Source organism: Populus alba, chromosome 15, assembly GCF_005239225.2.
Source record: "Populus alba chromosome 15, ASM523922v2, whole genome shotgun sequence".
In the NCBI taxonomy this organism is placed as follows: Eukaryota; Viridiplantae; Streptophyta; class Magnoliopsida; order Malpighiales; family Salicaceae; genus Populus; species Populus alba.
The window spans coordinates 6,192,315-6,207,029 of NC_133298.1; the positions used below are offsets into that span (position 1 = coordinate 6,192,315).

The 14,715-nt window shown below is 34.7% G+C and overlaps 1 protein-coding gene and 1 long non-coding RNA gene across 4 annotated transcripts; both read left to right on the forward strand.

Moving 5' to 3' along the window:
- Positions 1-784: 784 nt before the first annotated feature.
- Positions 785-6,312, forward strand: LOC118057162 (uncharacterized). The gene is made up of 5 exons (XM_073404993.1): positions 785-1,758; positions 2,411-2,565; positions 2,689-2,781; positions 4,449-4,520; positions 6,280-6,312. Exons 1-5 carry the CDS (start codon positions 1,710-1,712, stop codon positions 6,310-6,312), a joined length of 402 nt encoding a protein of 133 aa, XP_073261094.1. The 5' UTR covers positions 785-1,709.
- A 5,017-nt stretch (positions 6,313-11,329) lies between these two features.
- Positions 11,330-14,040, forward strand: LOC118057231 (uncharacterized). 3 transcript variants are annotated; one of them, XR_012168028.1, is made up of 5 exons: positions 11,330-12,730; positions 12,980-13,198; positions 13,319-13,374; positions 13,558-13,645; positions 13,770-14,040. It is a non-coding gene; the product is annotated as an uncharacterized lncRNA (long non-coding RNA). The 3 variants fall into 3 exon arrangements; XR_004688926.2 differs by having other exon boundaries at positions 11,331-12,730; positions 13,480-13,645; XR_012168029.1 differs by lacking the exon at positions 12,980-13,198 and having other exon boundaries at positions 11,334-12,730; positions 13,480-13,645.
- Positions 14,041-14,715: the final 675 nt, after the last annotated feature.

The following is a 14,715-nucleotide window of genomic DNA, read 5'->3' on the forward strand; positions in this document are numbered from 1 at the left end:
ACCTTGGAATTAATCCGCATCTAATTGCTTTATCTTACCTAATTACGGATGTTCGCCATCGCCCAGCACTATAAATAGATGCTCAGTTGCTCACTATGCTCGACTCACACAGCACTCAAAATCTGAATCCTCTCCAACTTTTCCTTTGGTCAGTCACTTGGTCTTGAAAAATGGCGAGATTCTCAAAGGTACTCAGGAAGACTGATATTCAAAAGAGACTATCAGTGCCGACCGGGTTTCTCAGCTCTCTTCCATCGTTTAATGGTGGTGCTCATGCTGTAGATTTTCAAGCTGTAGATGGAAGTGGACGTGTTTGGAACTTCAGATGCTCGATTCGCAGGAATGGACATCCAAAACCAGTTATTTCAAGGGGTTGGCTCGCTTATGTTAATAGCAAGAGCCTTAAAGTTGGTGACAAGGTCCAGTTTTTAAAGGAGAAGAACGACGCTGGCGCCAAAAAGCATGCTTACGAGATTCGGGCTGAGAAAGAAATCAAGATATTTGGCGCTGTTTTCGGATATGCACCCATAATATAGCTCCGTCTGCTAAAGACTTCTCAAACAGGGCTTGTTTTTTGTATCAGTATTTAACCAAAAAAAAAGCTCAAACCTAGCCATGATGTTGTTCTGAGTCTTCTTGTTACGTTGTCTACAATATGTTACTGCTGTTTCTATATTTCGGTGTTGTCAACTTGTGTTATTATCAAAGTAAATAAATTTTCAATCTGCTTGTTACGTTGTCTACAATATATTACGTTTCCGTGCATTAATTAGGGCTAATAAGAGTAGTCTGCTTCTGACTCGGATGACTCCATAGCTATGCTGTTGTTGTGCTTGTTCTTGTAACGTTGTCTACGTACATGTTACCGCTGTTTCTATATTTCGGTGTTGTCAACTTGTGTTATTGTCAAAGTAAATAAATTTTTAATCTGTTGGTGTCAAACAGTGTGATTGTGAGGTATTTTACCATGTCTCAAACAGTGTGATTCAAGCTCCATTTCTAATTTCTTCTTTTCGCGAGAGGGCACGACTTCTTTTGTTCATTTTTGTTTTACTCCACGTTCAGTTCTCCCCTTAATTTCTTTTTCTAAACCAAGCCGACAGATGACAAAGGAGACGATGCACCGGGAAGGCAGAAGAAAAATGAGAGAAGGGTGCTGCAACGGAGAAAGACTACAACGGAGGCAACAGCACCATCACCAACAAGCGAGTTTCTCACTGATTAGGAGGTGGCCAATCAGTCAACGTCACGTTAAATCAGCATCACCACCAGCAGAATCAGGAGGTCTGTCACCACTGGAGAGCTGGAAAGTGCAATAGATTCCCATGTCCGTCTCTCCACCGTGAACTTCCACCGCCGCCGCCGCATGCGTCTGTGAAGGAGGGAGGTGGGGGAGGAGCGAAGAGAGGAGTTATCGGGAATGATTCGTCGTCGTTCTCTTGGAGGGGGTAGTAATAGTAATTATTGTATTAGTTGGGGGCAGTTTGGGCATAAAGGTCAAAGTGGTAAAAAGGGAAAGTGCGGAGAAATGTGTGCTAATTGGGTACAAGGGAATTGAGATTTTGGTGGCAAGTGTCAGTATAATATTTGCTTTCTTGGGAGCTTAGGTGATTGGTTGACTCAATGTGATTCTTTAGTGTTTTGTGTAATGGGTTTTTGTGGGTTTTGGATTTGGTGATTGATTTAGGGGGTTTTGATGTGAGCCGGTGATGCATTGTCATCTGGGGCTGATAAGCTTTATACAGGGAGTAAGGACAGGTTTGAGTTTTACTCTTTTCAGCTTGGATTTTAGCTAATATTTTCAGTTGACATTGAAATTTATGACTGTGATTGAATTGTAATGTGCTGTTGATTTGAGCACTGGTGTTTCAAATTGATGTCTCTAATGTTTGTATTGGATCAATTATCCAATTTCTGTTAAAGCTAAGACTATGATTATATTGAGATATTTAAAAGCAAGATGCGAGTTGCTTCAAGCTTCAATATTTTCTTTTCTGTAGTTTTTCCTTGCGGATACTGCAATTTCAATTAGATATTTGCTTGAGAGAAGAAAGTTATTTTTATCTACTGTTTTTTAAGACTATGATTTTGTTGGCCTTCCAAATGTTGTCAAGGTTAGGCAAGCCTTTCTCGTTGTTTTTTTTATCACTCCAATCCCAATTTGTAACAAAGCTTAGAACAAATTTACCTCCATGGGAATGGCTCTGACACAGGTTTTTTTTTGCATGCATGGAGTACGCATGTTTATGCTTTGTTCGTGGGTAATTACTTGTTTTTTTTGCCGGTGTGCAAGTGATATTTTTCTTTCCTGGGCCTGTATTATCCTTAAAAGTTATATCGATTCTCATGTTCTCTCGTATCGAGACCTAATATCTCATTTCTGCATCAGTTTGTTTCCTTCGGTGAGAAGGGCTGCTTTGGTGCAAGGAAGCAGGGACATTAATAATTCAAAGCAGGGTCATTGTTTGTGGTGGTAGGAGAGTTTGTGATGAAATAACTCGTCAGGGAAGAATATTGATGCAGAGGCAATATACATCGAATTTGGTTGACAGCGAGGCGCTTGAGGTGAAACTTTTTCTTTTTTTCCCCGCATGGTCTTTTTCATTGTTTTTTGTTTTTTTTTTTGCTTGATTGTAATTTTAACATGAGACATTTATGTTGTTCTGCCTCCTTTTGTAATTTGTGCAGGCAAGATGGTACTGCTCAATTCTCAATTTTCAGCTCTATCTTGCGGTGATTTTACTGTTCCATCTCTTTTGGGAATTCTTTGAAGGCAAAACGGTACAACTCTATTGCCAGTTTTCCAGCTTCACTTTGCTTTAATTTCACTGTTGTTTGTGCTTGGGTTCTTACCAGTAGCTGATGATTCAGGAAAAACAATGTGTGTGTCAGTGTGTGTTTCAATCATCACTAAACGGCATGTTTATTAAGCGCTAAGATTGCTCAAACTTCTACTACATCGTTACGCCTCCACTTTCCTTTTCAATATGCATTTTGATCCCCTTCCCCTGTTGGCAGCCTACACACAATACGATAATGTTTAGCTGTTACCTTATGAATACGATAATGGTGCTTTTCTTTACCCTGGCCGCATCCTTTACCAGATCAGTTCCACTTGTTAGGATTGTCAATTGAGGTGAGTTTAACTAAAATTTCTTGCTTTGCATACTATGTTTTAAAATTTTTTTATGACATAAAATTAGTCCAGAATATTACTGGTGCAGAATCATGCATGGATTTGGTTGCAAAATATCAGACTGTTAACGATGTTGTCTGTTAATGGCCACTAAGAGGATCAATTTCCATAGAGTAGGTTAAGATTTTTTTCAGCTAAAGGGAACTATGGGAGATTTATAATTTACAATTTTCATATTCTAAACCATATTTGAAGCAAAAGTATCAATTGAAATATATTATTACTGCACGAGCCACAAAATCTCTAAAATATGAAGTCTTAATTGATACAAACCGTAAATGTTTTTCTTCGCATTACTAACTTATTCATCTTTTAATTTCAGAACAATGTTTTGGATCTCTTAAAACATGCACTACCAGATACCTTTTAGTTTTGGAAAAAAAAAATTCGCTGTTAAATTTTCTTCAACTCTTTCTTGCTTCCCGCTTGACAATCAAGTACTCCCTTCCTCTCTCTCCCTGCTTTACTAGTTCGGTGCCAGACCAGTGGTGTCTTAAGCCATGGTATCATTCATCCCATAGCCATCTTTATATTGCGTACATGCACGCGTCTTCTGGAAACTCAGGTACAGTTATCATCCATAGGTGGGTACTTTCTGGAGTCTACCAGATGCTCACACACTGCCATGGACACTTGTCTCTACCCCCACTGTAATTAGCCAAAAACTTGTCATTTTAGTTGTCTTTTGATCTTTCAAAATCAACTGTGTAAAGTAGAATGAAAGATCATTTTCATTTCATAAGTCGAATTATAGAAATAGCAATGTCTTTTATACAGTCTCTTGTTTTGGTGACAATAATAATAATTCATCCTTGAGGTATTTATGTTTTTCAGGAGCTAAAAATCCCCTCCCATTTTAAGGTCCTGTTTGTCTGAGCATGTGGACCTTCCTTACATAGGCGATATGCATTTTATTCATTTTCGTATTCATTATCGTATGCTATTTTGCACTTGAAGGGAAATTAGGCTCCTACACATTTGCGTTGACGATTCAAACCATGATTTTTAGATTCATTTTTCTACATTTTTCACCTGTAACAAAAATCTAAAAGAGCTCGGAGTGTGGCTTTTACCTGGATTCAAACAGTAATTTCAACCTTTCATTTTCTCGTTTTGCTTTTACTGCAGATTCAATCTCTCATCTTTTGCTCTCCTTTTTCTCTGTATATGTGGCTTCTCCTCCACCGCATCCCCACCTTCTCTTTACCTCAGATCGCGTTTTTCAATTCATCTCCTTCTTTTTGTAAACCAGATCTGTGGAAGAGAGAATAAGCACAAAGTTGTGGAGAGAATGATGATGGTGCTGCAGATGGCTTCTGAATCTGCAATTATTAAAATTTTATATGAAAAAATAAAGTTGAGATTGATAAAAATTTCAAAATCCTATAGATAAATCAACTAAAATTTGATCTCATATGAAAAAAAAAAAAAAATACTAAAACAACATTCATGCAATTATTAATAACATAAAAAATTTAAAAATAAAATAAAATAACAAATATATTGCAAAGAAAAAAAAAAAACCTTACCTTAATGTAGTTGGGAGTGAAGTTGAGAAGAGAAAAAAAAATTCATAAAGTATGTTAATTAAAAAAATTAAGAAGAAAAGAGAAGAAGACATACATAAGCGTGAATGAAGAATAGAAGAAAAGAGAAAGAGAAAGAAAGAAAAGGATGTGGAAGTTTTTTTACATAAGAGGAGGAGGAGGAGGAGGAGGAGGAGGAAGAATCCCGTTTGTTGTGAAATGAGGGATTCTAGTTTTTTTTATTGGGTATTTTACTGACAATTAATTAAATATTAATATTTTTAATCATTCTGTTGATCATTCTGCCTGTAATACTTAATTTAAAATTTTAATTTAATCAATAATTTTTAGAAAATCATCAAATATTATTGATGACCTTTCAATCCACTGGTAATTTTGTCTGTAATATTTATTTTATTATTTTAATTGAATTGAAAATTTTCAAAAACTTGCCAAATAGCACTAACAACTTTTCAATCCATCAGTGATTTTATTTGTAAAGAATAATAATTAACAATGCAATTAAAAAGTGAATAATTCCAGAGCTCTTTGGAAAATATCAATAGAATTAATTTGTCAATGATTCCCTTTGTAATTGATATGATGAACAATGTAAGGGAGAAGTGAACAGTTTACCAAAGAGTTTACGGACATATTATATTGACAATTAATTAATATCATTAGCAATTTCGTTGATATAAATAACATGTCATTGTAGTTTTTTGCTTTATTTTGATTCATTATTTTCCTACTATAATTACCATTATAAAAGTCAATACAATTTACGATAAAAATATTTTATGTTTTTGTTTGTATTTATTAATTTTTTGGTGGCGACAGGTGATTCTAAAATGAAATATGATACTCATTGCTTGATTAATGACAAAAAAGAAAAAAAAAATTCTCAAAGACAACCTGTACCAAAAAGTTTTGGAATACAAATTTAGAAAAGGATTTGCTTAACATAAAATGCATTTCAAATACTATTAAATATAAAAAAATAAAAAATAATTCCTAATTCGATGGTAAGAGGAATGTTTTAAGTATATCCACAAACCGATTTAATATTTTTGAAGTTAAGCATTGTTAACAATGGTGAGTGAGAAAGAGGAACTTGTGTTTAAATATTAACCACCACAATTTAATTGTTAGAAGCACTTGTTTTTGTAGAATTTTATTGTTAGCCCTCGAAGTAATTGCCATGACAAAGAGGGCAGTAGTATTTTTAAATCATCAACAACAATTGTATTTCCCGATCTATGAGATCCTGATCATCTACCACAGCCTATGGCTGCAAAAATATTGTTTAGATCTGATTGGATTGCCATAGGACCTGGTGTCAATTCAAATTATATGTTTTTTTTAATTTAATTATACGATAAAAACATGGAAATATCATAAACATAAAATCAAACGGAAAATTACAAATAGAAAATGACAGTGTGTGAGTATAGATGGCAAAGCTTAGCAAAAAACCATGCTTAAAGCCATCGACAGCACCAAAATGCACTGCTTCCTTCACATTTTCTGGCTCGCCTGGTTTAAATATCTGAGCAGCAACGCTTTGCTCCTCCACACCCAGTCGCCTAAGGCCCATGAACTGAGGTTATTGGGCATCTCAGCCACCAGCCCAATAGTGTCTCAGCCACCAGCCCACAGAATGAGCCGAGGTTATTGGGCATCTCAGCCACCAGCCCAATAGTGTCTCAGCCACCAGCCCACAGAAACATAAAACTCGATGGAAAGCTAATGATTTATTTATATTGTGGTATTTCCTTTTATATCAGCACAATAACACAATCTTTTGAAGAAAAGCAGCATGAGACTTCATAGGGAAAATAAATGAAGAAATACAAAACTTTTTAATTTTTTTTAAAAATTAATTCTTTTCTATGTTTCTAGATCATGTTTTAATTTGTTAATATAAAACTAATTTTTTTTAAAATAAAAAAATATTATTTTAATATATTTTTAAATAAAAAAAACTTCAAAAATATTTACTACTAAACTTCAAAACACTGTTGAAATCAAAACTTAAAAAATTTTATTTTATTTGTCAATTTCATGCAACCATGTCTGGACACTCAAACATTTTTTTTAATTTCGTGTCAAGCCCAATAATCCGCTACCCATTTATTTTCGGACAATGACAGTCTAGTAACAAGGGTCTTTAGACGGCCACTTGGCTTCAGGCGTGCATAGAGGGCCCCATTTCCCTATATTAAGATACCTTGATTTTTACCCTTTTATAAGGGAAAAAAACAAGGGGACAGTGAGAGATGCGTAAAGAGCGATCGTCATCCTCGATGATCTCACATGGATTTATTTTTATTTTTATTGTTTGTAAGCAATATTTAATAGGAGCTACCGATTAGCTTGTTTTGCTTGCCGTCATCCTTTTATGGAAGTGCCATGTAAATTAATATGGAATTTTGTGAGCGAATGAGATATAATTGAACTAGATATATGATAGAAAGATGGGATTTTCTCAATAGAAAGAGGTGAGATATAATTAGTTTAGAGCATATTTATAAATGAAAGTAATTGAATGTAAATATTATCATTTTTCTAAGAAAATAAGTGGCAAAATATGGACTTAATTTTCAACCTCAAATGTGTTTTCCTTGCAATTTCATTGTATTAATGAAATCTCAAGTTTAGGAATCTTGAATTAATGAACATAAAATAATTATTAAATACAGTGTATTATATGTTTCTCTTTTCAAGATCAATTCATATATAGCCAAATAAATTATAAATTATTTCTTTTCTTTTGAGAAATAAAACTAAGTATGTGGTCTTTTGACTGGTGTTTTTCATGCCAAAATTAATATTAATTTATTTCAAATTATCTTCCCATTAATTTACCAGGATATTTATTTAAAACAAAAAAAACTAAAATAAATTAGAAGAGAACATAAAATGGACAAATTAAGAACTAAATGCATATTTTTCAAAACTAAAAAGATGAATTTTCAATATATTTACTCATTCATATCCATGTGCCCATGCAGTTTGGAGAATAAAAAATTATTTGAAATTTTTTTATCGAGGAAGCATTAATAAAACTATGCTCGCAAATCTTCTGGAACATGCAGAAAAACTTGAGGGAGTAGTTCTTGTACATTGATGCCCCTGGAAGATTTATTATTTTTTTGGAAAAATAGGAACGTCCGTATTTATTAATCACTGTTGGAATGCAATTCTAAATTTTCTCCGAATTATGAATTAAAACTAGTTAATAAGAATCCAGCCAGCTCAATTAATTAGATTTAATTTTTTTTAAAAAAATCGCTGGTTCGAGTTTTTATAAATTTTAAGGCCATTAGAGACTTACATATTAAGATCCGTGAAATTAATCGAGGTACGTATAAGCTGATTTCAAATATCAATATTAATAAATAAATAAATAAAAACTAGTTCTTGAATTGTTATCATCAAGACACAACTAATTCATAGCATTTACTTATAGGAATCATTTCCATTTTATAAAATTATACAACAGTTGTAAATCAAATCTTTTTTAGAAAGAAAAAAAAATCCCTTAAATAATGTAAAGCTCACTCCAATCCTCTTGCAAAACTTACGGATTCGTATGGCATCATTAATTGAGGCAAGCATCTCAAATCAACACGATTAGGAGATATCAGCATATAGTTTTTGCACCGTGGAAGAATTTAATAAAAAATATTTTAATCCGTGCCAAGAAAGCCATGGACAGCCCCACGCAGAACGCACTACTTTCACATTTTCTAGTTCGTCTCGTTTAACAAAACTTTGCCTCTCATTATCAAATCACAGGTATTAAATCTGCCCAGCTAATAGGTTTTGACGGATTATCATGGTAAATGAGAACAGTGTTATTCTAAGTTTGTTTTAAACTAGAATCAAAATAGTATCTTTAACAAAAAAAAAAGAGTCCATTAAGAATTTACTTGTTCTTTTTTAAACCTAACTGAGCCACGTTTTTGTTCAATTAGAACCTGGAACTAAGATACAAAAATACAATCTTTTCAACCTGACACAGAGAGATATGCTTTGCATCGTCCTTTTCATCCTCTCAACAAGGTACCCAAGGTCGGCAATAAAATGTTTTTGTCTGTAATTTTTGTCAATTACATTTCAAGAAGCCACGTCCTGTTACCATATCTATAATTTGTCCATTGCACTTTTCAAGAACATGTTTTTCAAATCTTGAAGAACTTTTTCATCGTATTTTTTGTGAAATCGAGGACACATTGAAATTAGGATACAGCAGATAAAGCGCCTCCATTATAAACTACAAGTCAATAAGCCTCCCAGAGATCACTGGACACTACGCCTGGTTGTACACTATGCATGGTTGTTAGAGAGCATGGTTGTCAGAGATCAATATCCATAGGACATAAATATCTAAATGAAATGACAAATGAAGAGTGCAACTGAAATATTTCCAGACAACCTACTTGAGGCATTCCAATTTTGGTGCTTCAAATGTATTCTCTAAAATGGTCTCAAACAGGGGGGGGGGGAACTTTTATTTTAAAAAATAATAAAATATTATTTTATTTCATTAAAAAAACACGTTAGTGTCTAAAACAGTGATTGCTCAAGGACGGGCCTGTACCAGTAATTAAAGAATGGTGATTGCTCAAGGACGGGCCTGTACCAGTAATTAAAGAATGGTGATTGCTCAAGAAAACGAGCGGCCGTTATAAGTGGCCGTTTAACCTACCTGAAAATTCCATAACACCACCGCTATATTCTGTCAACAATATACTCAAAAATAAAATAAAATAACTTTTTGCTGTTGACCCGCCTCATGAACCCTGTTCCTAAAGACTTTTTGCATTCAGAGAAATCAAGTACCTGATCCCCTTGGAGCTTTTTTTCAAACTGTCACTTGTAACGAGGTCTTCCGATCGCTAACTTTAATTTAGGGGTGTAGTTTATATATATATATATATATATATATATATATATATATATATATTAAAAGTGCTTGGTTAAAAGTACACCAAGTTTTTTTTTTTTATTTACATAAAAATTATAATACATTGAAATAATAACAATAAAACAGAAAGACTACTTTTTGTTGGGATAACTAACCGTAGCATGTGAAGAAAGAATGTTTTTTTTTTATATTAAGTTTACAACTCAGTAAAAATCATGTTGATATTTCTTTTTGTTAACATGTGGTTGGAGGCAAATATGGGTTCCACAAACTCGTAATCAAACATCTTGGTAATTTTTTAAGTCAAAAATAATTTTTTTTTTATGAATATAAATATCTATGTTAATTTATATATATCTCGACTAATTCTATAAACTTTAAAATTAATGATCATATAAACTTTCAATAACTCTAAAATAACTCAAATTTATAATTATTAAAAATAAATTTAAAATTTAATTAGTTAAACTTAAAATTTAAGGTATTTTTAAATATTTTTTAATAAATAAATATAGAAATCATTTTAGAAAGCAGAATAAAAAGCCAATGCCAATCGAGAAACGGCAAAAATCATTTAAAAATGGGGGCCCGAGCAGTCCGTATGTCGTAGGTGTTGCCCTTTGTGCACCGACATGAGCGAAATCAAGATCTCCCAGTCGTACGGACAACCAATCATACTTTTCAGCAAGATGCAGTGAGTTCAGGAGTGGTCCCATTTTGTCCAAAAGACTCACGTATGCCGAGAAAACAAGAAATTAAAATAAAAACCCTTTTGTAATATAATAAGGGTGTATTTGTGAGTGATTATTTTTTAAAATATTTTTTAATTAAAATTAATTTTTTAAAAAAATTATTTTTCATATCAATATATTAAAATAATATAAAAATTTTAAAATAAATATTAATTTAAAATTTAAAATTTTGTCAATAAAATGATTCCACATACCCAATCGTTCATGACCCTGTCCCAAGGACATTATGCATCCCGAGCAAACACGTGGCCGTCTTAAGTGCTACCAGAAAATTCCATAAACCAACGGAATATTCTGTCAATATTATTCAAGAAATTTAAAAGCTTCACCAAGCACTTGAAAAAGAAAACTACCCATCCAAAAAACCTTGCATCTAAGCCGCACCATTATAAATAAGAAGCTAAAGTATACACGAGGCACACAGCGCACAAAATCACAGTCCTCTCTAAGTGCTCCTTTGGTCACTTGGTCTTGATAAATGGCGAGATCCACAGCGCACAAAAACAATTTTGAAATGCAAAAAAAAATAGAGCCCTAAAACGAGCGGAAAACCTGAGGACCCTGTAAGTGGCAATTTAACCTACCAGAATATTCCATCACACCAACGCTGTTAACATTATACTAAAAAATAAAATAAATAATCATTTTTATATACATTCCCAAAATATATGTTAACACCGCCGTTACATTGACTTCAGTCGAATAAAACAAAACAAAAAAAACCCCACCAAACACGAATTAACCCGCATCTTGCCTTATCCTTACCTAATTACAGAGGATCACCATCTCCATGCATCATTATAAATAGATGGCTCATTATGCTCGAGGCACACAGCACACAAAACCTAAGTCCTCTCCAAGTGCACCTTCGGTCACTTACCTGGTCTTGATAAATGGCGAGATTCTCAAAGGTCCTTAGGAGGACTGATATTAAAAAGAGACTCTCAGTGCCGACCGGGTTTCTCAGCTCTCTTCCACCTTTTAATGGTGGTGATCATGCTGTAGATTTTCAAGCTGTAGATGGAAGTGGCCATGTTTGGAACTTCAGATGCTCGATTCGCAGGAAAGGACATCCAAAACCAGTTATTTCAAAGGGCTGGCTCGCTTTTGTTGCTAGCAAGAGCCTTGAAGCTGGTGACAAGGTCCAGTTTTCAAAGGAGGAAAACGAAGCTGGCGCCATAACGAATGCTTACGAGATTCGGGGTGAGAAAGAAATCAAGATATTCGGTGCTGTTTTCGGATATGCACCCATAATATAGCTCCGTTTCCGTGCATTAGGGCTAATAAGAGTAGTCTTATGGCCCGGCATGACTACCTCTCAGCCTACGGACTTCTCAAACAGGGCTTGTTTTTGGTGTTTGTATTTAACAAAAAACAAAAAGTTCAAACCTAGCTATGTTGTTGCTGTGCCTGTTCTAGTTCTTGTAACATTGTCTACATGTTACTGCTGTTTCTATATTTCGGTGTTGTCAACTTGTGCTATTATCGAAGTAAAATAAATTCTGAATTTGTTCGTGTCAAACAGTGTGATTGTGAGGCATTTTACTGTGTCTCAAACAGTGATTCAAGTTCCATTTCTAATATTTTCTTTTCGCGAGAGGGCATGGTTTCTTTTTTTCGTTTTTTCTTACTCCATGTTCAGTTCTCCCCTTTCTTTTTCTAAGCCAAGCCGACAGATGACAGAGGAGAGGATGCACCGAGCAGGCAGAAGAAAAATGAGAGAGGGGTGCCGCAAAGGAGAAAGACTACAACGGAGGCAACAGCATCATCACCAACAAGCGAGTTTCTCACCGATTAGGAGGTGGCCAATCAGTGAATTAACGACAAGTTAAATCAGCATCACCACCAGCAGAATCAGAAGGTCTGTCACCACTGGATAGCTGGAAAGTGCAATAGATTTCCATGTCCGTCTCTCCACCATGAATTCCCAGCACGGCCGCCGCGTGCGTCTGTGAACGGGGGAGGAGTAGCGAAGAGAGGGTTCACGGGGAATGATTCATCGTCGTTTTCTGGGAGGTGGGGTAGAAATAGTAATTATTGTAATAGTTGGGGCACTTAGGGAATAAGGGTCATATTATAGGGGGTAAAAAGGTAATTGTAATTTTAGTGCAAAATTCGCTTTCTTGGGAGCTTAGGTGATGAGTTGACTCAACTTGAAGGGCATCAGAAGTTGATTTTCTTTTTTGTGATTCTTTAGTGTTTTGTTTAATGGGTTTTTGGGGGTTTTGGATTTGGTGATTGATTTTGGGGGTTTTGATGTGAGCCGGTGATGCAAGGATTAAGGATGAGACTGTTACGAGTTCGGGGTTTCCAGTCTCGACAGGTTTGGGTTTTACTCTTTTCAGCTTGGATTTTAGCTAATATTTTCAGTAGACATTGAAATTTACGACTGTGATTGAATTGTAATGTGCTGTTGATTTGAGCACTGGCGTTTCAAATTGCTGTCTCTAATGTTTGTGTTGGATCAATTATCCAATTTCTGTTAAAGCTAAGACTATGATTATATTGAGATATTTAAAAGCAAGATGCTAGCGGGGAGTTGCTTCAAGCTTCAATATTTTCTTTTCTGTAGGTTTTCCTTGCGGATACTGCAATTTGAATTAGATACTTGCTTGAGAGAAGAAAGTTATTTTTATCAACTGTTTTTTCTTCACCCGGCTAAATGTTCAGTGACAAACTTGCTTTATGGATGTTTTGGCAATTTATGGGTCTGGTTAATCTTGGTGGTGTGTTTGGTTGCGTGATTAGTGAAGGTCATTGGGTTTTTGTTGGTCTTCCAAATGCTGTCAAGGTTAGGCAAGCCTTTCTCATTGTTTTTTATGTTACTCTAAACCCAATTTGTAACAATGCTAAGAACATATTTACCTCCATGGGAGTGGCTCTGACACAGTTTTTTTTTTTTTTTTTGCAGGCATGGAGTACACAAGTGTATGCTTTGTTCGTGGGTAATTACTTGTTTTTTTGCCGGTGCGCAACTGATCTTTTTCTTTCTTGGGCTTGTATTATCCTTAAAAGTTCTATTGATGCTCATGTTCTCTCGTATCAAGACCTAATATCTCATTTCTGCATCAGTTTGTTTGCTTTGGTGTAAGGAAGCAGGGACATTAATAATTGAAAGTAACCATCCTTGGTCATTTTTTGTGGTGGTAGGAGAGTTTGTGACGAAATAATTCGTCAGAGAAGAATATTGATGCAGAGGCAATAGTCATCGATTTTAGCTGACATCCAGGCGTTTGTGGTGAAACTTTTTTTTTTTTTTTTCACATGGTCTTTTTCATTGTTTTCCCTTTTTTATTTTTTCTTGATTGTAATTTTAACATGAGACATTTGTGTTGTTCTGCCTCCGTTTGTAATTTGTGCAGGCAAGATGGTACTGCTCAATTGTCAATTTTCAGCTCTATCTTGCGTCGATTTTACTATTCAATCTCCTTTGCAGGCAAAACGGTACAACTCTACTGCCAATTTGCCAGCTTCACTTTGCTTTAATTCCACTGTTGTCTGTGCTAGCTGATGATTCAGGAAAAACGATTACTTCCATATGGAAATCTTCAGATTTTGCTTCCTTTTGAGCTTTATATATATATGTGTGCTAAGATTGCTTAAACTTCTACTACAACGTCACGCCTTCACCCAGCTATTTTGCATTTTTTCCTTTTCGATATGCATTTTGATCCCCTTCCCCTGTTGGCAGCCCTTTCTTAAACAACACAAGATTTCTCTTGCACTTGAAGGGAAATTATGCTCCTACACACATTTGCGTTGACGATTCAAACCATGATTTTTAGATTCATTTTCCTACATTTTTCACCTATATAGAGACCATTGATTCATGCTATGGTTGCGCGGGCACCGACAGTAGTTAATTAACAAAAATCTAAAAGAGCTCGGAGTGTGGCTTTTACCTGGATTCAAACAGTAATTTCAATCTTTCAGTTTCTCATTTTGCTTTTTACTGCAGATTCAATCACTCATCTTTCGCTCTCTTTTTTCTCTGTATATGCGGCTTCTCCTCCACCGCATCCCCACCTTCTCTTTATCTCAGATCGCGTTTTTCAATTCAACTTTCGTTTTGTAAACCAGATCACTGGCAGAGAGAATAAGCAGAGAGTTGTGGAGAGAATGATGAAGGTGCTGCCGATCGCTTCTGAATCTGTGATTTTCACTCTAGAAAAATATTAGAGATTGGAGGGTGTTAGGCTATTGTTTTTTAAAGTATTTTTATTTTGGAAATTGTGTTAAAGTAATTTTTAAAAAAAAAAAATTATTTTCAAAAAGCATTGGAATAAGAACAATAAAAAAATCTGCTTT